Raw genomic sequence first — 22737 nt, 5'->3', positions numbered from 1 at the left:
CGGGGCGGGCAGGGGTGGGAGCTGAGGCTCGGGCTTCGGAGGTCAGATCCCAGGGAGAGGACTGGGGTTGGCGGCATGAACACAGCCTGAAGGGAGCTAGTGCACCACAGCTAGCTGGGAGGGAGTCCGGGGAAAAGTCTGGACCTGCCTAAGAGGCAAGAGACCATTGTTTCAGGGTGCGCCAGGAGAGGGGATTCAGAGCACCGCCTACATGAGCTCCAGAGACGGGCACAAGCCGCGACCATCAGCGCGGACCCCAGAGATGGGCATGAGATGCTAAGGCTGCGGCTGTAGCCACCAAGAAGCCTGTGTGCAAGCACAGGTCACTGTCCACACCTCCCCTCCCAGGAGCCTGTGCAGCCCGCCACCGCCAGGGTCCCGTGATCCAGGGACAACTTCCCCGGGAGATCACACGGTGCCTCAGGCTGGTGCAACGTCATGTCCCACATTCCATACCCCTCCCTCCCCCGGCCTGAGTGAGCCAGAGTCCCCGAATCAGCTGCTGCTTTAACCCCGTCCCGTCTGAGCGAAGAACAGACGTCCTCAGGCGACCTACATGCAGAGGCGGGGCCAGATCCAAAGCTGAACCCCGGGAGCTGCTCAAACAAAGAAGAGGAAGGGAAACCTCTCCCAGCAGCCTCAGGAGCAGCGGATTAAAGCTCCACAGTCAACGAGATGTACCTGCATCTGTGGAAAACCTGAAGAGACGACGAATCCTCCCAAATGGAGGCGGTGGACTCTGGGAGCAACTGTAGACTTGGGGTTTGCTGTACGTGACTTACTAGTTTCTGATTTTTATGTTTATCTTAGCATAGTTTTTAGCGCTTGCTATCATTGGTGGATTTGGTTATTGGTTTGGTTGCTCTCTTTTTTTTTTATTACTTTAAAATTTTTTAATTTTAATAATATTAAATTTTAAAAAAATTTTAATAACTTTTAAATTTTATTTATTTTCTTTCTTTCTTTTTATCCCCTCCCTTTTCTTCTGAGCCGTGTGGCTGACAGGGTCTTGGTGCTCCAGCCTAGTGTCAGGCCTGAGCCTCTGAGGTGGGAGAGCCGAATTCAGGACATTGGTCCACCAGAGACCTCCCAGCCCCATGTAATATCAATCGGCGAGAGCTCTCCCAGAGATCTCCATCTCAACGCTAAGACCCAGCTCCACTCGACGACCAGCAAGCTCCAGTGCTGGACACCCTATGCCAAACAACTAGCAAGACAGGAACACAACCCCACCCATTAGCAGAGAGGCTGCCTAAAAGCATAATAAGTTCACAGACACCCCAAAACACAACATGGGATGTGGTCTTGCCCACCAGAAAGACAAGCTCCAGCCTCATCCACCAGAACACAGGCACCAGTCCCCTCCACCAGGAAGCCTACACAACCCACTGAACCAACCTTAGCCACTTGGGTCAGACACCAAAAACAACAGGAACTACGAACCTGCAGCCTGAGAAAAGGAGACCCCAAACACAGTAAGTTAAGCAAAATGACAAGACAGAGAAACATGCAGCAGATGAAGGAGCACGGTAAAAACCCACCAGACCAAACAAATGAAGAGGCAATAGGCCGTCTACCTGAAAAATAATTCAGAGTAATGATAGTAAAGATGATCCAAAATCTTGGAAATAGAATGGAGAAAATACAAGAAACGTTTAACAAGGACCTAGAAGAACTAAAGAGCAAACAAACAATGATGAACAACACAATAAATGAAATTAAAAATTCTCTAGAAGGAATCAATAGCAGAATAACTGAAGCAGAAGAACAGATAAGTGACCTGGAAGATAAAATAGTGGAAATAACTACTGCAGAGCAGAATAAAGAAAAAAGGAATGAAAAGAATTGAGGACAGTCTCAAGAGACCTCTGGGACAACATTAAACGCACCAAAATTCGAATTATCGGCGTCCCAGACGAAGAAGAGAAAAAGAAAGGGACTGAGAAAATATTTGAAGAGATTATAGTTGAAAACTTCCCTAATATGGGAAAGGAAATAGTCAATCAAGTCCAGGAAGTGCAGAGAGTCCCATATGTGATAAATCCAAGGAGAAACATGCCAAGACACATATTAATCAAACTGTCAAAAATTAAATACAAAGAAAAAATATTGAAAGCAGCAAGGGAAAAGCAACAAATAACACACAAGGGAATCCCCATAAGGTTAACAGCTGATCTTTCAGCAGAAACTCTGCAAGCCAGAAGGGAGTGGCAGGACATATTTAAAGTGATGGAAGGGAAAAACCTACAACCAAGATTACCCAGCAAGGATCTCATTCAGATTTGACGGAGAAATTAAAACCTTTACAGACAAGCAAAAGCTAAGAGAACTCAGCACCACCAAACCAGCTTTACAACAAATGCTAAAGGAACTTCTCCTTGCAGGAAACACAAGAGAAGAAAAAGACCTACAATAACAAACCCAAAACAATTAAGAAAATGGTAATAGGAACATACATATCGATAATTACCTTAAATGTAAATGGATTAAATGCTCCAACCAAAAGACACAGACTGGCTGAATGGATACAAAAACAAGACCCGTATATATGCTGTCTACAAGAGACCCACTTCAGACCTAGGGACACATACAGACTGAAAGTGAGGGGATGGAAAAAGATATTCCATGCAAATGGAAATTAAGAGAAAGCTGGAGTAGCAATTCTCATATCAGTAAAAATAGACTTTAAAATAAAGACTATTACAAGAGACAAAGAAGGATACTACGTAATACTCAAGGGACAAGAGGAAGAGATAACAATTGTAAATATTTATGCACCCAACATAGGAGCACCTCAATACATAAGGCAAATGCTAACAGCCATAAAAGGGGAAATCGACAGTAACACAATCATAGTAGTGGACTTTAACACCCCACTTTCACCAATGGACAGATCATCCAAAATGAAAATAAATAAGGAAACACAAGCTTTAAATGATACATTAAACAAGATGGACTTAATCGATATTTATAGGATATTCCATCCAAAAACAACAGAATATACTTTCTTCTCAAGTGCTCATGGAACATTCTCCAGGATAGATCATATCTTGGGTCACAAATCAAGCCTTGGTAAATTTAAGAAAACTGAAATCGTATCACATATCTTTTCCGACCACAACGCTATGAGGCTAGACATCAATTACAAGAAAAAAATCTGTAAAAAATACAAATACATGGAGGCTAAACAATACACTACTTAATAACCACGAGATCACTGAAAAAATCAAAGAGGAAATCAAAAAATACCTGGAAACAAATGACAATGAAAACACGACGACCCAAAACCTATGGGATGTAGCAAAAGCAGTTCTAAGAGGGAAGTTTATAGCAATACAATCCTACCTCAAGAAGCAAGAAACATCTCAAATAAACAACCTAACCTTACACCTACCACAGTTAGAGAAAGAAGAACAAAAAAAACCCCAAAGTTAGCAGAAGGAAAGAAATCATAAAGATCAGATCAGAAATAAATGAAAAAGAAATGAGGGAAACAACAGCAAAGATCAATAAAACTAAAAGCTGGTTCTCTGAGAAGATAAACAAAATTGATAAACCATTAGCAAGACTCATGAAGAAAAAAAGGGAGAAGACTCAAATCAATAGAATTAGAAATGAAAAAGGAGAAGTAACAACTGACACTGCAGAAATACAAAGGATCATGAGAGATTACTACAAGCAACTAACTATATGCCAATAAAATGCACAACCTGGAAAAAATGGACACATTCTTAGAGAAGTACAACCTTCTGACACTGAACCAGGAAGAAATAGAAAATATAAACAGACCAATCACAAGCACTGAAATTGAAACTGTGATTAAAAATCTTCCAACAGGGCTTCCCTGGTGGCGCAGTGGTTGAGACTCTGCCTGCCAATGCAGGGGACATGGGTTCGAGCCCTGGTCTGGGAAGATCCCACATGCCGCGGAGCAACTGGCCCGTGAGCCACAACTACTGAGCCTGCGCGTCTGGAGCCTGTGCTCCGCAACAAGAGAGGCCGCGATAGTGAGAGGCCTGCACACCGCGATGAAGAGTGGACCCCGCTCGCCGCAACTGGAGAAAGCCCTCACACAGAAACGAAGACCCAACACAGCCAAAAATAAAATATAAAAAAAATAAAAAATAAAATAAAAATAAATTAAACAACTTAAACCATTATTTAAAAAAAAAAAAAATCTTCCAACAAACAAAAGCCCAGGACCAGATGGCTTCACAGGTGAATTCTATCAAACATTTAGAGAAAAGCTAACACCTACCTTTCTCAAACTCTTCCAAAATATAGCAGAGGGAGGAACACTCCCAAACTCATTCTACAAGGCCACCATCACCCTGATACCAAAACCAGACAAAAATGTCACAAAAAAAGAAAACTACAGGCCAGTATCACTGATGAACACAGATGCAAAAATCCTCAACAAAATACTAGCAAACAGAATCCAACAGCACATTAAAAGGATCATACACCATGATCAAGTGGGGTTTACCCCAGGAATGCAAGGATTCTTCAATACATGTAAATCAATCAATGTGATACACCATATTAACAAACTGAAGGATAAAAACCATATGATCATCTCAATAGATGCAGAAAAAACTTTTGGCAAAATTCAACACCCATTTATGATAAAAACTCTCCAGAAAGTAGGCAGAGGGGGAACCTACCTCACCATAATAAAGGCCATGTATGACCAACCCACAGCCAACATCATTCTCAGTGGTGAAAAACTGAAACCATTTCCACTAAGATCAGGAACAAGACAACGTTGTCCACTCTCACCACTGTTATTCAACATAGTTTTGGAAGTTTTAGCCACAGCAGTCAGAGAAGAAAAAGAAATAAAAGGAATCCAAATTGAAAAAGTAGAAGCAAAACTGTCACTGTTTGCAGATGACATGATATTATACATACAGAATCCTAAAGATGCTACCAGAAAACCACTAGACCTAATCAATGAATTTGGTAAAGTAGCAGGATACAAAATTAATGCACAGAAATCTCCTGCATTCCTATACACTAGTGATGAAAAATCTGAAAGAGAAATTAAGGAAACACTCCCATTTACCATGGCAACAAAAAGAATAAAATACCTAGGAATAAACCTACCTAGGGAGACAAGAGACCTGTATGCAGAAAACTATAAGACACTGATGAAAGAAATTAAAGATGATACAAGCAGATGGAGAGATATACCATGTTCTTGGATTGGAAGAATCAACACTGTGAAAATGACTATACTACCCAAAGCAATCTACAGAATCAATGCAATCGCTATCAAACTACCAATGGCATTTTCCACAGAACTAGAACAAAAAATTTCACAATTTGTATGGAAACACAAAAGACTCCGAATAGCCAAAGCAATCTTGAGAAAGAAAAATGGAGCTGGAGGAATCAGGCTCCCTGACTTAAGACTATACTATAAAGCTACAGTAATCAAGACAACATGATACTGGCACAAAAACAGAAACATAGATCAATGGAACAGGCTAGAAAGCCCAGAGATAAACCCACGCACATATGGTCACCTTATCTTTGATGAAGGAGGCAAGAATATACAATGGAGAAGAGACAGCCTGTTCAATAAGTGGTCCTGGGAAAACTGGACAGCTACATGTAAAAGAATGAAATTAGAACACTTCCTGACACCATACACAAAAATAAACTCAAAATGGATTAAAGACCTAAATGTAAGGCCAGACACTATAAAACTCTTAGAGGAAAACATAGGCAGAACACTCTATGACATACATCACAGCAAGATCCTTTTTGACCCACCTCCTAGAGTAATGGAAATAAAAACAAAAATAAACAAATGGGACCTAATGAAACTTAAAAGCTTTTTGCATAGCAAAGGAAACCATAAAAAAGACGAAAAGACAACCCTCAGAATGGGAGAAAGTATTTGCAAACGAAGCAACTTACAAAGGGTTAATCTCCAAAATGTACAAGCAGCTCATGCAGCTCAATATCAAAAAAACAAACAACCCAACCCAAAAACGGGCAGAAGATCTAAATAGACACATTTCTCCGAAGAAGATATACAGACTGCCAACAAACACATGAAAGGACGCTCAACATCACTAATCATTAGAGAAATGCAAATGAAAACTACAATGAGGTATCACCTCACACTGGTCAGAATGGCCATCATCAAAAAATCTACAGACAATAAATGCTGGAGAGGGTGTGGAGAAAAGGGAACCCTCTTGCACTGTTGGTGGGAATGTAAATTGATACAGCCACTATGGAGAACAGTATGGAGGTTCCTTAAAAAAGTAAAAACAGAACTACCATACGACCCAGCAATCCCACTCCTGGGCATATACCCTGAAAAAACCGTAATTCAAAAAGTCATGCACCCCAATGTTCATTGCAGCACTATTTACAACAGCCAGGACATGGAAACAACCTAAATGCCCACCAACAGACGAATGGATAAAGAAGATGTGGTACATATATACAATGGAATATAACTCAGCCATAAAAAGAAACGAAATGGAGTTATTTGTAGTGAGGTGGATGGACCTAGAGTCTGTCATACAGAATGAAGTAAGTCAGAAAGAGAAAAACAAATACTGTATGCTAACACATATATATGGAATCTAAAAAAAAAAGCGTTCTGAAGAATCTAGGGGCAGGACAGGAATAGACGCAGACATAGAAAATGGACTTGAGGACACGGGGAAGGGGAAGGGTATAAGCTAGGACGAAGTGAGAGAGTGTCATGGACATATATACACTACCAAATGTAAAACAGATAGCTAGTGGGAAGCAGCCGCATAGCACAGGGAGATCAGTTCGGTGCTTTGTGACCACCTAGAGGGGTGGGGTAGGGAGGGTGGGAGGGAGACGCAAGAGGGAGGAGATATGGGGTTATATGTATACGTGTAGCTGATTCACTTTGTTATAAAGCAGAAACTAACACACCATTGTAAAGCAATTATACTCCAATAAAGATATTAAAAAAAACCCAAAAACAAACTAAAACCCCACAGTTTTATTATAAAATAGAGATGCAACCATGTAACATAATGGGTTACAGTATCTATGTATGCAGATACCTTTTAATTTAGCCCTATATTCCCTGCGCAAATGACATCAAAACAATAAAGGAAATTAAAATAGCCCACTCACACCCCTCCCATTGTGGCAGCTCCCTCGCCTTAAGTTCCCTGCCCCCCACCCCCGCGCACTATATGCATGTTTTTACAGCTGCAGCCATAAACGTGGAGCTGTTCTGTATTCTGCCTCTCCCCGCTTTTCTATCTGTGGCGGTCTTAGCGGCTGCGTGCTTTCATGCCTGCACTGGCGCAGAGGTGCTCCCAAAGCCAGGGCACGACTGCAGGTGCTTTTCTGGGCCCGCCTGCCTGTGGCCTCCCCAGGCGGCCGCCTCCGGAAGCGGCACGGGGAAGCACAGAGGCGGCCAGGCTGGTGCTCCAGCAGGTGGCCGGGTGCCCAGGAGGACGGCAACAGCACCCAGCCCGCCAGAGCGCAGCCCGCAGGCCACAAGCTCTCACGGAAGCTGGCACTCGTGCTCCCCAGTCCGATCCAGCTGTTATTTTTGAGGTCTCCTGCCAGATTTGAATTTCAGACCGACTCCTGAGGTGAGAACGCTGATTCGACCTTCAACAGAATGCTGAAAATCTGAACCTAGAATGCTGCTTTCCACGGAGAAACAAATAAACCAGTGGCTACATGCAGCAAAAGTCAGTTTTTAATAACGGCCTTAGACGCTCAGAAATGTCAACATAATTAAAGTAAAAAACGCACAGCGCCCGTTCTACATTACAGGAAAAAGGCAGCTGCGAAAGACGTTTGGGGACCCCTGGAGAAGCGGGGCAGGCCGTGTTCTGAGCAGTCCAACGCCCCACGCCCCACTGCCATTTGAAGGGAGGAAATGGGCCGGGGGTTTAAGCTCTGGTTCTACAGCTTAGGAAAGAGTTGTGAGGATCTGACCCCTTTAAGAGAAGACGACGGTAACCATATCTTACTTTTCTTTCTAAGTAAAGTGCTGCTATTAACACAGACCCCTGAGTAAGATTCCTGGCCGTCAGTGTGAGCCCAAGGGCCGCGGCTGTGGCAGGAGCACCAGTGCTCTGGCGAGCCTGTCCCGGCCCGCTGTGGCCCTCGCAGGCGAAGCTCTCCCGCGGCTCCTGGGAGGCTCACCGCGAAGCACGGGCCCCCTGCCTGGGCCCAGAGGCCCGCGTCTCTCACGCTGCACCCAGTACTTGGTGTGTATGTGCTTTCAGGGAGTCTTCATCAGGTTCTTCCTGACCCCAGCTCCATGGTACACAGACCTCATTCTATTGTACTTCACAGATACCGTGTTTTTTTGTTTGTTTGTTTTTTACAAATTGAAGGTTTGTGGCAACTCTGCGTCGAGCAAGTCTATCAGGGCCACCTTCCCAACAGCATTTGCTTACTTCATGTCTCTGTGTCACATTTTGGTAATTCTCGTAATGTTTCAAACTTTTTCATTATTAGATCTATGATCAGTGATGTTACTACTGCAAAAAGATTACCACTCGCTGAAGGCTCAGATGATGGTTGGCATTTTTTAGCAATAAAGGGTTTTTAAATTGAGGTATGTATATATTTTTCAGACATAATGCTATTGCACACTTAATAGACTACAGTATAATGTAAACATAACTTTTATACACACTGGGAAACCAAGACATGCGTGTGGTGTACTTTGCTGCCATGGTCTGGAACCGAAACCATGGTATCTCCGAGGTCTGCCCGGAAAAGCACGCGATCCCACGTGGCAGAAGAGCGGGGTCTGCTCACAGCCTTCATGCAGGCTCGAGAGCTGAGTGGCCAGAGGAATCCACACTCAGGTACTTTTACCAACCGCGCTTTGCCCAGAACACAGACGTGGACTCTTGTTTAACTTACCTCTACGTTGAAAGGATTTTCTTCCACTTTCCCGACTTCTGCTTCTGGCAGAGGATTTTTTAAGGTTTGTAAAAATAAAGCTGCTTTCCTTTTACGTTCTGCTTGAAGCTGCTTCTCCTTTGATTCCTTAGACGCCTGGGCAAGCTTCTCCCTGGCAGCCGCTGCCAGTCGGTCCTCCAACTTTTGCTTTGCTTAAGGAATAAACAGAAAGAAAGATGTTTAGAGCAAGCAGTACTGCATAAATATCTTGCTATCTTAATTTTCATGGGCAGTAAAAGGGTCATGAAATATAATGCAGTTATTTTAAAACATGAATATGATACAGGTTTCAGGAAAGGTCAACAAATTGGGCAAACAGAATTCTCAGAGAATTAGTTTATAATGCTCACTATTGGTACTTCTCATATTTTACTTTCAAAATCAAAGTCAGAAAGTTGATGGGATTCCACAGCAGTGAAACCTGAAATGATGAAAACCTTGGAATGGTTCTCATAAACATGTGCCCAAATTACCAGGTAAGGAACACCGTGAAAAGTGTTTTATTCCAAATGATCTGACACACTGTTCAGTTCACACGCAATAAACGCAGATTTAGGTACACATGCATGAACACAGGTGTGCCCGGGGAGAGCAGCACAATGCTAGTTCCCGAGAGCAGAGCATCCTGTGGTTAAAGGATTACCTTCCAGCAATGCTGCGTGATCTGTTTGTGTATACACAGAAAAATTAATTCACAAAACCAGTTAAAACAGATAAAAACTGCAAACGCAACTGTTAATTCACTGCTTTAGTGAGAGCAGAATAGAATTTATTTTGGAGGAGGGACAGAACACGACACGACGTTCCCCACAAACACTGCCAGCCATGCGTCAGGGGCAAGCGGTGGCCACACCGTGACCCCTGAAAACGAGCCACAGCCTGAAAACCAGCTTGGGCCCCAGCACCTTCAAGGGTCCGATGCTTCTGCAGGGAGACGGCCTCACAAAGAGGCGTCTCCCAGCTCGGAACATTAGCCCGAGCTGGGCGCACAGGCCGAGCATTTGCCCCAAGGCTGCCATTAGAGCCTTCTCGGCCACCCTCAGCTTATGCTCTGAAAACAAATCGCCGCGGGCACTGCATCCGAGCTTAAGGAGCAGTTGTGCCCCTCGCCCCACAGCGCTTCTCAGAGGGGCAAGAACAGCACACGGTCCCCAGCGCTCCTGATTTCCAAAGGCTGGAGGCTCTGCTTAGCAGGTTAATATCGTATTTATGCACTTTTCTTTTAAGAAGTTTAAAACATATCGACAAACCTTGCTTTGCTTCTAGCTCCTCCTGGGTAAGTTGAGGCCGCTTCTCCTCAACAACTACACAGGGTGGGGCAACTGCCGGGTTAGTGTTGGTAGCGCTACTAGAACATTCTTGGCCTTCTTTGCTTTCTTCATCATCATCACTGTCATCATCTAGCTTAACACGATTTTTTTCCAGGGGAAGTAGATCATTTTCTTTGGCCTTGATTGCAAAGCTTATTGGAGCAAACGAAGCTATGGAGAAAAGGTGAAAATGGTAACACATTTTTCAGTAACTGGAAGCGCAGAGCAGAACCCTTCACGGCCCCCCATCCACACGCGCGTCAGCCGGTGGGAGCGACGTCTCCAGTGGAGCCACTCTTACGCACAGGGAGGGTCCGGGGCAGCGGGCAGTGCCTGTGAGGTCAGAGGGCATTTGAAAGGACGTCACACGTGCCGAGCCCGATGCAGGGGAAGGCAGAGCGCCGGCTCCATCTCGGGCCACGTCAGGACGCACACGCTGAGCGCCAGCTGGGGTCACGCCATGGGCAAGTGGTCAATGTCTGTTGGTGTTTTCCTTTTTTTCTGGGCTCAGCACATTGCTGAGTTTGCGGAAGTAAGCGTATGATGGGACTCCACTATTAAAAGGTACTTCTAAAAACTCCCAACCATATAAGGTAACCTTTTCTTACAAGAGCAAGCTGCAGAATCTGTTCCTTTATTCAGCAAACGTTTGACTGGGTGCCTACTTTGTGCTAGGCATTAGGTCAGACTATTCTCTGCACCTTCAAGAAAATTTTAAACCTAGTGTAACAAAAATTAAGGTGGTTCAATTTTTCTCTCCTAGAATATTTGGAAATTTTAATTTAAGAGAAATACAAAGGCCCAAAAGGAAACAATCTTCTTCCCCTTCCCCCCATCTACTCAACACTCACTCACTGATTCCCTTCCTCCTCAGACTATGGTAAACGGCTCTTAACAACACCTAACTGGTTGTAATGAGATACTTTATTTTTAAAAAACCATGTGTTATTACTGATGAAAGTTATTCAAGTAAACCACAGTGAAGGGCAACGTCAAGGGCAGCGCAAACGGGCTGACTCTGAGAGGGAAGTGGATCTAGGTTACCGAAGGCAGGTTCTGATGTGGCTGTAACTGTGGAGGTGAGCTCACCCAGCTGGCCGCGCCCCCCCGGGCTTCTCCACTTTCAGCATTTTACGGTTCCAAACCCAAGTGTGACTTGAAGCTGGTAAATAACCCAGATCTTTGACATATAATCATCTCTCATCAATAATCTCTCAAGCTACATAGCACACCCCAAGATGTTAAATGTTAGCAAAGTGATATTTTATAAGTCAGAATGAAAAGGGGGCAAAATCAGTCTCTGTGTTGATTATGCAACGCTATGCACTTGCACTGTATGTGGTGCGCTGAGGTCTACCTTCCTAACAACCCCCAAACAAAGATATAACATGGGGTGAAAAATACACTTTGCTAGGAGAGTCAATATTAAGCATTTTACCGCGGTTATGTTAAGAACGGCCCTTATCTTTTGGAGATAAATGCGATCACACTGATGTATAAAATGCCATGATGCTGGGATCTGCCTCAGAACGTCCTGGAGGCGGGCTGGACTGAGAGTTCTCAGATTTGCCCTGCGTCGGCCACGGGAGCTGGGTGCTGAGAACTGCGCGTGCGGGGTGGGACTGTTACCCCAGGCTCTGTCTCTGTACTTGTGTGAAATTCTCCATAAGAAACAACTTCCATAATATTAACCCTTTATAGCCTCTAGTAATATGGTCTCTTTAAGAATAGAGTCAAAGAAACATAGAAAAGAAAACTTCAGTTAAATGTTAATCAAAATTACTCAAGTTAACTTGGGCTAAAGTATTATATCACAAAATAATTTTAAAACAATTACTCCCAATCTCTTCCTCCGAATTAAAAAATATGCAATCAACAAGTATATTAAAATGAAAACTTCTGGAACACAGTTTAATGCATGTCGAATACAGTGCCAAACAGCACCACTGTTCGATACATACATTAAAGTGATTTAGGGACTTCCCTGGTGGTGCAGTGGTTAAGAATCCACCTGCCAATGCAGGGGAGATGGGTTCGAGCCCTGGTCCGGGAAGATCCCACATGCCGCGGAGCAACTAAGCCCGTGCGCCACACCTACTGTGCCTGCGCTCTAGAGCCCGCGAGCTGCAACTACTGAGCCCATGTGCCACAACTACTGAAGCCCGTGAGCCCTAAGGCCTGTGCTCCGCAACAAGAAGCCCGCGCACTGCAATGAAGAGTAGCCCCCACTCGCCACAACTAGAGAAAGCCCACGCACAGCAACGAAGACCCAAAGCAGCCAAAAATAAATAAATTTATATTAAAAAAAATAGTGACGTAATAAAAGAACTGACTAACGTGCAGAGTCTCCATGCCTCACCTCACTTAACATTTGCAAGCCCCGGAGGAGACAGATACTATCAGGCCTCCCCATTTACAGATGAGGAAACTGAGGCTAAAAAGGTCAAGTAACCTTCCCAGCATAGCTCAGCCAGAAAGCAGGGGATCAGGAACTATTTTCTTTGTAGAATTATTCAATTACACAACTACTGCTTCTACCTGGAACCTTATTTGCAAGTCACATCTCAACACGTGAAAAGCACTTCCTACAGCCTTCAGCGGTTTCCTGTTGTGTTAAGGATGAACAGCAGCTGTGGAGGGGGGCCCGTCTCCTACTCCTCCCTTCCTCTCCCACTCCTCCCTTCCTCTCCCACCCCTCCCTTCTGCACTGCGCTCCAGCCCCGCCCTGCCTTCTGCCTGGAGCCGTCATCCTTTTTCCATGCCTGGCTTTCTTGCTCGCCTCATCTCAAATGAAGCCTCTCCTCAGACAGGCCCTGCCCGGCCTCTCTCCTTCCCGCCACTCTTGACGTTCTGTGCTGTGTGTGTGGTCTGGTTACCCCGGAGCCTGGAGCGGGCAAGACCGCAGGACTAAAGTGGCCCCGGTGCGCACTGATGCAGAGTAGCCTGCGCTCAGGAAACACTCGCGAGTGAGCCGACGGCGCCCCGCCCTCCACCTTCCACATCAAATATGCTTCCTTGCTTAAGGTATCAAGTTTCATTGCTAACTTTTAACTTCTAAGGTAATATATATTCTCCATGGGAAATGTTGGAAACACAGGTGAACAAAATGAAAGACCAACTGCTATTCAGATACGGGAAAGAAATGATGTGAACACAATGGTTCCGAGGCACGTACGTGTGCATGTGTACCAACACACGAAAAACGGGACCATACTTTATAGTTTTATAGCCTGCTGTTTTCACTTAGTAAGCGACACCTTTCCATAGAAAAAGTGTAGACATCTTTCCATGTCAACACACATCATTTTAATAAATGGCAATAATATTTCTTAGTATGGACATGCCAATTGATTTCAGTCTCCCATGATGGTTCCCAATTTTTTATTTTTAAAAGCCCACAGGCCTTGGGAGGAGCACCTGGTAGAGACGTCCTGGTGAGCCAGACGTTTCTAGGAGTGGGAGGGCATCTGCGTTTAGGGTTTGGTCCCCATCATCGGGCTCTCCCCTGGAGAGGCCTTACCGACAACACTCCAAGGACAACGCGTGAGTGAGGGTCCTGCCACTTGCACCCTCTCTGTTACTTTCTAACTTTACCAAATTGGAGGCAAAGAACAGTATCTTGCTAGGGAGGATATATTTTAAAAGTTTAGGACTTCCCTGGTGGTGCAGTGGTTAAGAATCTGCCTGCCAGTGCAGGGGACACGGGTTCGAGCCCTGGTCCAGGAAGATCCCACATGCCGCAGAGCAACTAAGCCCATGAGCCACACCTACTGAGCCTGCGCTCTAGAGGCTGCAAACCACAGCTACTGAGCCCGCGTGCCGCAACTACTGAAGCCTGTGCTCCGCAACAAAAGCCACCACAATGAGAAGCCTGCGCACCACAATGAAGAGTAGCCCCCGCTTGCCGCAACTAGAGAAAGCCCGTGTGCAGCAACGAAGACCTGATGCAGCCAAAAAAAAAAAAAAGTTTATTCACTGACAAACTGTTTTCCTTCTTTTGTGAACTATCTTTTCATGTCCTTTGTTTTTCTACTGCAGTGACTTTTCTTACTGATTTACAAGAGCTCTTTCTTTTTTTTTTTTTTTTTTTTTTAAATTTATTTATTTATGGCTGTGTTGGGTCTTTGTTTCTGTGCGAGGGCTTTCTCCAGTTGCGGCAAGTGGGGGCCACTCTTCATCGCGGTGCGCGGGCCTCTCACTATCGTGGCCTCTCTTGTTGCGGAGCACACGCTCCAGATGCGCAGACTCAGTAATTGTGGCTCACGGGCCCAGTTGCTCCGCGGCATGTGGGATCTTCCCAGACCAGGGCTCGAACCCGTGTGCCCTGCATTGGCAGGCAGATTCTCAACCCCTGCGCCACCAGGGAAGCCCAAGAGCTCTTTCTATAGCAAGGATTTTGACCTTTATCTTCTGTTATATTAGCAATCACTGCCATCCTGACATTTGTCTTTCAACTTTATACAGGCCCAGTTCCCATCAGACCTATCTTTCTTTATCATTCATGGCTTCAATTCTTAGAAAATCCTTTCCACTCAGACTAGAAAAAAATTACCTTTATTTTCTTTTACTTTATGATTTTATTTTTTACGTTTAAACACTTAAATCTATCTGGAATCACTATAATTGTCAGAGGTAACCTAAGAGTCTTATTTTTTTCAAAATGGAGAGCCTGTTTCTCCAACATCAATTACTGTCATACTAGGGAAGTTTTATCATAAAAATCTCAGGAAATGTTGGTGCTTTTCCAGCATCTGTTAGCAAGATAAGACTGTACTTGGAGATTTTTCGTGGGATGCCACACTGGGATGGCTGCGAGGAAACCCACCTGCTCATACCTGCTCTCACTGTCATTCCAAGCTTGCTTCCATCTGAGGTGCTAACATCTGGGTTTCCCAGGGGTCCTGGCCTGCAGACTGCTAAGCTTTATGGGGTTAAGGTACTAGGGCTGGAGAGCTTCCTAACTTTCCATCTTTGGGCTCTGGAGTAGCTTTAATCAGACAGGTTTTTCTCTTTCTTGAGGGAAGTTACCTTGACTTTGACTTTGTCCTGGCCTGCCTGCTTTTAGAGGTATTTCACTGACTAATGTTTTCTAAATTCTTTCAGGCCTATAGATCTGTCATTTTACTGCCTCTCTGGAGATAGTCTTAGCAATTTATCAATATATTTTCTTAGAAAACTTTTTCAGTTATTTTCAAATTTATTCAAATTTAGTTAAATATATTGTTCTCGTGTACTTAAAAAATACCATGTTTTCTCTCTCATTATGCTGTGCATTTGCTTTTTTTCTGTATTAAACTTGTACAATGCTGATAAGTTTTACTGGTGTTTTATTATATCCTCACCCATTTCTGCTTTGATTTTTATTGATTCTCCTTTTCTGCTTTTCGGACATGCATTTTATATAAAGTTTCTTCCCAGGTTCTTGAGTTGAATGCTTGTTTTGTTTTTACTTTTTCTTTACCAACATAAGCATATGAGGTTATAGATTTTTCTTCTAAGTTTTCACTGCATTGGATAATTTTTGGATAATATTCTCATTGTCCTCACCTTCTTTGACTGATTAATTTCAGGGCATTGACATGTCTGTAAGAATCTTTGTGCTCCAGCATTCAGAATCCTTTTCATTCAAAATTTCAGATAGATCTTAACTACCTGGCATTTAATGCTAGAGATACACGTCTGATGTCCCAGCCTGCTTTTTCTCCCCCGTGAAGGACAACGTGTCTATTTCCCCATCTGGATGCTTTTTCTTCCATCTCTGTTCTTTTCCTTGGAAATTTGAGGAAAATTTTGAATTTGTCTTCTCACCCAATCTGATTTTTAGTGCTTTTATTTTATTTTAAAATTTGGCAATCTTTTTCTAAACAATCTTTTCCAGATGTCAGATTATCGGTTGCACTAATTTTACAGTATCTTTAACTCTGTGAGAGTAAGAATCAGAGACTAAAAGAATTTTCCCGTCACTTAGTAACTGCTTCCAAGGTGCCCACATGCTCCGAGGCTCAGATCGTGTCCTTCTGAACTCCTGCCTCTTTGCAGGAGCTGTGACTCTCTGTCTCCTCATCCTCACCCTGACGGAGCTGAGGGCGGGGTGGGTTCTGTCGGACATCCGCAGCTCTCGGGCGCCTCAGGCTCAGAGGGCACGACGAGGGAAGCGGCGAGTGCTGTTTCGTCTGCCGAATCCCAGGGCGCTTGCTCACGGGAGCGCGGAGGGCGCTCCACGCGGGGCTGGCCCACTGCGCCCCGACCACACCCTGCTGGGGCCCCGCTGCCTCCTGGATGCTCCTGGTGGTTCTGGCCTTCTGCCCGCCCCCTTCTTGGGTTGACAGTGGGATCCCCTGGGGTCCCTGCCACCGAGTCCCCAAATGTCCTGCTCTTTCCTATGAACTGAAGTCCAGGTGGGCTGGCTGGGCCTTCTTAAACATGGACAGTACCTCCCCCTGCTTCTGGAGCAGTAACTGCGTTTACTCTCTCCTTACTAATACGTTCCTTTGGTTACTCCAATGAGAGATGAAGGCGGCTGGGAAGGGTGAGGGATTAAACACGTGTGCTCAGGTGACCTCCCGGACTGAGAGGCTCACGGGTACTTCCATGCTTTCCTAAATCACTGAAGTTTCCCAGTTACCCATCTGGGTCATTTTGGTTACTCTTGATCGCCATCTTTGTATCAGAAAAGGCATCTGTACGCACAGAAAAGGCCTTCCTGCAATCCTGGCCCAGCCGCCCATCCTGCATCTCCTCTGCCTTTCCTTCAACCCAGGCACTGGCTCCTGCACCGCCCGGCCACGACCCCTCCTCCACTTCAGGCCACCAGCGCCACCCCGAACCTCCCGCACGGCTTCTCTGCCTCGATCCCTTCACACACTCACCATACTGCATAAAGGGATTCCTCTGATCTAAGCCGTAAGGTGTGCTGCCCCTGCTGGAAGCCCCGGGACCCGCCAGGAAGGCAGAGCCCCACGAGCTGGCCATGGTTACCTTGGCAGGTGTGCCCCCCTTGACACCCGGGTCCCTCAGACCACTTCCCGTCTCTGAACAGGCCACACGGCTCAGACCACGCCGTCCCGCCTGGGAGCTCCTCTGTCTCTGGGAGCCCCCTTCCCCCTGCACAGCCCTTCTCATTCCCACCTGGTGCAACTCACTGCTTCTTCACACGTCCAACCACAGAGCTCCCTGCTAATGTGCCTGTGTCAGCTTTTTTTTCTTTCTATGTATTTATATTTGCTCTTTTCATGTATGTCTGTCCTGGTAGACGAAAAACTCCTCCCAAGAACATAAGAGTAGGTAACTGAAATGGAGCGAGTGGAATACCGCCTGGTAGAGACCCTCAAGGGACTTGCCTTAACAAATAAAGAAAACTAATTCCACTGGCACTAGTTTGCATATAGTTTCAGAAGTCCAAGGTGGGGGGGTACAAAACATTATTTGAAAAATTCTGAACATTTCCATTAAATTGCTAGAACAGGCTGTTAAACAAACGCATACCTAAGATGAGCTTATATCCAAATGACCCCAAACCCGAAATCAGGAAAGTACTATGAAGTAAGCAAGTTTTATTAATAACAGCAACTTAAAAGGGGCAGCCATTTCCTCCTGTCCTGTGGCTAAAGGCACCTGACCTTAAGTGGTCCAGCGTTCTTCCTTGCTAATCTGAAGTGACACCTGTGAGGTGCCAGGTCGAAACCGGAACCCTCGGTAGCGAGGGCGGCGTACCTTTCACCAGCGCCCCGTCGGGGACGGCTCTGCTGCACGCCGCCTCCTTCTTCCCCGAGGAGCCACCTCCGCCCCCTGCATCGGCCACGTCTTCAGACACACTAGCCTCCCCAGCGTCACTCGGCTTTTCAGGAGCAGACTCTGCAGGAGCCTCTTCCGGTGCTGACACAGCCTGCAGAGGGTAAGCGTGACTCTGAACTGCTCCATTGGAAATGACACGGGATTTGCCAGAAAAGATATGCAGTACATACATTTCACGGGACAACAGCACGGCTATGTTACTGCCTAAGTAACACCAGGGAATATACTTGCTAACTCAGATGTGCTATCTTCTGATGCAGCAGAATGAACAGAGGAGTGGAAGGAGGTACTCTCCCTGCAGTGCTGGTTTGGGGACCAACGCCCACTGCCTCTTCCTTGGAGACTGATCGCTGAGAACACGGTCAGAACACCAAATTATGCCCAGCACCTACAGATGAGTCTACTTCCTTCAGTTTGAGCAGTCAGAGAAAAAAGCCTGGAGAGATCCACTGATACGCAAAGCCTACGTCATCTCTCTACCAAAACAGGTTTTAGAAAGACATTAGGGTGTCCATGTAATTGAGGAGAGGAGAGGAGAGGCAGAAGAGAGGATTACAAGGACAGGAGGAAATGCTTCTAACAGGTGCCTGAGAACCAAGCGTGCGGACGTTTGCAGGGATGGGAGTCGTGAGGCGAGCTGCTGGCAGGGGCGCGCGAGGCCCGTGGGTGGGCAGCGCCCGTGTAGCTCCAGCCCGTCAGCTGGGAGCTCCTGTGGTTACACTGGGGCATCTAAGTACATGTTAACACAACGGAAGTATAATGCACAGCTTCCATCCAGAGTAGTTAAAAATAACAGCCAACCAAAACACCAAATGCTTGAAGAGACAGGATTACTTTGTTCACAACATTCTGGACAAATGATCATCAATGAACTATGAACACGGGTCAAAGATTTCAACAGATGTAAAACAAGAGAGGTGGGAAAGGTTAAACTCGGCAAATGCAAGACACACGTTACACCTAAAAGTGAGTGTAAAACCAACCAACCCTGTTAGTGCACGTCCCGAGGATTACTTCTTCCCAGACACGTACCTGCGCGCTTTCGCCCCCTTCCTTCTGGAGGAAGAACTGCTTCTTAAACTCATAGTAGGCATTATACTGGTGCCACGGCTGCAGGAACTCAAACCTAGGGACAGAGAAGGGGACGAGTCATTCAGCAAGACACGCTCGCTCGCTGTGACACCCCTCGGCTCCGACAGACCACACCTGCTGCTCTAAGGCTTCGCGGTGACTGACCCTGGCGATCACACAGATCACGTCGCGACCACAGCCTCCTGTTGTTATGTTACGGCCCGAGCATGGAACATTATTTGATTAAAAAAACAAAGTGCAGTGTGTGTCTACATTTCCACAGCAGATTCTTGAAAAGCATGAATTCCAGCTTTTTATTTTAGGTAGGTTCAACATTTTTTAAAAACAAAGCAAAACAAATTAAACAAACAAACAAAAAATAACAATAAAAAAGACCACCACCCCAACTCTAAGTAATTTAACAAGATATATTTATCTAAACACATAAGGATAAAAAATACATATACATACATATATATATATATATATATATATATATATATATATATATATATATATATAAACAATTATGTAGCTAGATTAAAAAAAGAAGCTAAACTAAACCCCAAATACCATTCATCTACCCCACATAAACTCCTTCACTCACCTTTGATCATTCTTGGCACGAACGCTGGTCTCAAACTTAAGGCCGTTCCTGGCCACGTACTCTGCCAGCTTGTCAATCACGGGCTGAATGTCGGGGGGCGGGGGGATGATGGCGGCCACGGAAGCAAGTGCACTGCAGAGGAGAGCGGGGTCACACCCACAGTGCCAGGCCCTCCTCCAGATCAGCGGCAGGGGGGCGGCCAGCAAGGCTGCTGGGGGACTTGCACTGTCTCAGTTCACACCGGCAGGTAAGTTACACACAGACAGGGAGGCCCTTATCTGAAATGACTGGGACTACAGAAAACTAATCAAAGTCAATCCATTCGAAACAGGGACCAAAATATCACTGCCAATGATGAACATAGGGGTTTTACTCAAAGTGCCACTTAAGGGCATGAAAATAGGTTCACCTTTTCTCTCCTCACATTTCCCCCCAGTTGTTAATTCTTAGAAACAACCAAGAACAAATCAAGTGTGAATTTTTGTTATATATATATGAAAGCATGCTGGCTAGTGTGATTCATCACCCTTCGTTTCATGTTTGACTTTCTTAGCACGATCAGAAAGTGGGAACTATCCAAGTGTTCCGTCAAGTTTCCTGAGCGTCTTTCCAGCTTGAGACATGCCAGTGCCTCGTATAACGTGCTCGCTCACCCACAGACACGCGCAGCCCCCTCCACGCTGCCCAGGACAGGTGCCGGGGCTCCAGTCCCTGCCTTGCCGGCTCTGTTATTCAGTGGTTCGCTGGACTAACAGCCACACCCTCATTTCCTAACCGCTCGTGAGAGATTCACTTGCATCAACTTTATGAAATCCTGCACTTCTGGCAGAAACTGGGCTTCACTTCACACTGACTGTGCCTAGTACTGCCCCACCGAGACGGCGGCACACAGGGAAGAGCAGATGCTGGATTCAGGGCCGTGCCGTGGGATGGTAACTGGGAGCTCCTTTTCCCAGTGGTTAGACCTCACTGCCATGAGCGCTCACGTTATGACAGCTTCTGCTGCCCAATCAACCCTGTAACTTGGGGATTTGGATAATAAGTACTCGGATAACAGAGACCCTCTACGTGACGCACACTATAAAGAAGCCCAAACCAAGAACACAGCTGCCCCGGGTGACCAGCAGAGGTGAGAGCATACCTTGTGGTGATGGTGGTGGCGGTCACCCCGCTACTCGTCTCTGCTGTGCTTGGGGGGGGCGGCGGCGTGGTCCCCGGAGGGGGCGGGGCCGTGGCTGTCACTCCAGCAGAGCCGGACACGGCTGCGCCGGCAGGCAGGGTGCTGTAGTAAGTGGCTGCGTCAACCCCGGGAGGGGGAGGTGCCAGGCAGTAGGTGCCGTCGGGCAGCACGTAGTAGCTGTAGTACACGGCTGCCACTGTGGCTGAGAAAAGACACATTTTGGGGGCGTGAGAGTGGCAAATGACAGGCTAGTTGGTGAGTATCCACAATGCAGTAAAAAAGGGACACTTTTCCAAATGCAATGTCACTTCTGTCCAATGTCAACCACATCGTTTTGTTTTTCTGATATAAGAAAGGCTGCCCAGGTGACACACAGTTTGGAAGAATCAGGCAATGCCCAGACACACACCCAGGGACGATGGAAAGTGAACATGCACGGGGACATTCAAGGCAGCCCAACGTGGACCTTCCTACTCCACAACTGATGTCCTCCCTGACTGCAGAGCGGGCAGATTAGGACAAAGTCCACTGTTCAGCAGCACTGGCTCCCTTCCTGTGTGGCCTGTGAGATGACCCGTTTGAGGACTAAACACCCTTCGCTGGCTTCCACGTTTGACACCAGCTCTCCACTCTCTCCACTCCTTACTTTTCTCATTTAAACATTTGTCTGGGCATAAATCGCAGCCATGTTTTCTTAGGTCAGTCTCCCAAGGCAAGACACAAAAGCAAAAATAAACAAATGGGACCTAATCAAACTTAATAAGCACACAAAGGAAACCACAAACAAAATGAAAAGGCAACCCACAGAATGGGAGAGAACATCTGCAAGTGATGTGAACGACAAGGGCTTAATTTCCAAAATATACAAACAGCTCATGTAGCTCAGTAACAAAAAGACAAACAACCCAATCAAAAAATGGGCAGAAGACTCAAATAGACATTTCTCCGAAGAAGACATACAGATGGCCAATAAACACATGAAAAGATGCTGGATATCGCTAATTATTAGGGAAATGCAAATCAAAAATACAACAAGGTACCACCTCACACCAGTCAGAATGGCCATCATTAAAAAGTCTACAACTAATAAATGCTGGAGAGGATGTGGCGAGAAGGGAACCCACCAACAGTGTAGGAGGGAATGTAAATTGGTACAGCCACTATGGAAAAGAGTATGGAGGTTCCTTTAAAAACTAAAAATAGAACTACCATATGATCCAGCCATCCCACTCCTGGGCATATACACTGAGAAAACTCTAACTGGAAAAGACACATGCACCCCGGTGTTCACAGCAGCATTATTTACAATAGCCAGGACATGGAAACTACCTAAATGTCCATCGACAGAGGAATGGATAAAGAAAATGTGGTACATATATACAATGGAATATTACTCAGCCATAAAAAAGAATGAAATAATGCCACTTGCAGCAACATGGATGGAACTAGAGATTATCATACTAAGTGAACTAAGACAAAAAGACAGACAAATATCATATGATATCACTAATATGTGGAATCTAAAATACGATACAAATGAACTTATTTACAAAACAGAAACAGACTCACAGTCATAGAGAACAATACTAAAGGGGGAAGAGGGAGGGAAGGGATGAATTAGGAGTTTGGGGTTAGCAGCTACAAACTACTATATACAAAATAGATAAACAACAAGGTCCTACTGTATAGCACAGGGAACTATATTCAATATTTTGTAACAAACTATAATGGAAAAGAATCTGAAAAAGAATATATTTTATATACAACATTCATATAAATGAATCTGGTATGTATCTCTTATATATATGTAACTGAATCACTTTGCTGTATACCAG

The 22737-nt window shown here is 45.4% G+C and overlaps 1 protein-coding gene across 4 annotated transcripts in view; it reads right to left on the bottom strand.

The window, feature by feature from the left end:
* The window catches only part of SFSWAP (splicing factor SWAP), an 88281-nt gene that overhangs the window by 27840 nt on the left and 37704 nt on the right, over positions 1-22737 (bottom strand). For all 4 annotated transcript variants that reach the window (XM_057526371.1, XM_057526368.1, XM_057526369.1 and 1 more), the window contains 6 exons: positions 20864-21104; positions 19723-19854; positions 19077-19170; positions 17964-18135; positions 10191-10421; positions 8902-9092 (listed from right to left, as the gene is read on the bottom strand). In XM_057526371.1, coding sequence (XP_057382354.1) covers positions 8902-9092; positions 10191-10421; positions 17964-18135; positions 19077-19170; positions 19723-19854; positions 20864-21104 — 1061 coding nt within the window. The remainder of the gene's footprint in view (positions 1-8901; positions 9093-10190; positions 10422-17963; positions 18136-19076; positions 19171-19722; positions 19855-20863; positions 21105-22737) is intronic.

This window comes from Balaenoptera acutorostrata, chromosome 13 (genome assembly GCF_949987535.1).
Source record: "Balaenoptera acutorostrata chromosome 13, mBalAcu1.1, whole genome shotgun sequence".
Lineage (NCBI taxonomy): Eukaryota > Metazoa > Chordata > Mammalia > Artiodactyla > Balaenopteridae > Balaenoptera > Balaenoptera acutorostrata.
Note: the sequence above shows the minus strand (reverse complement) of the source record. Positions and strands in the feature narration are given on the sequence as shown.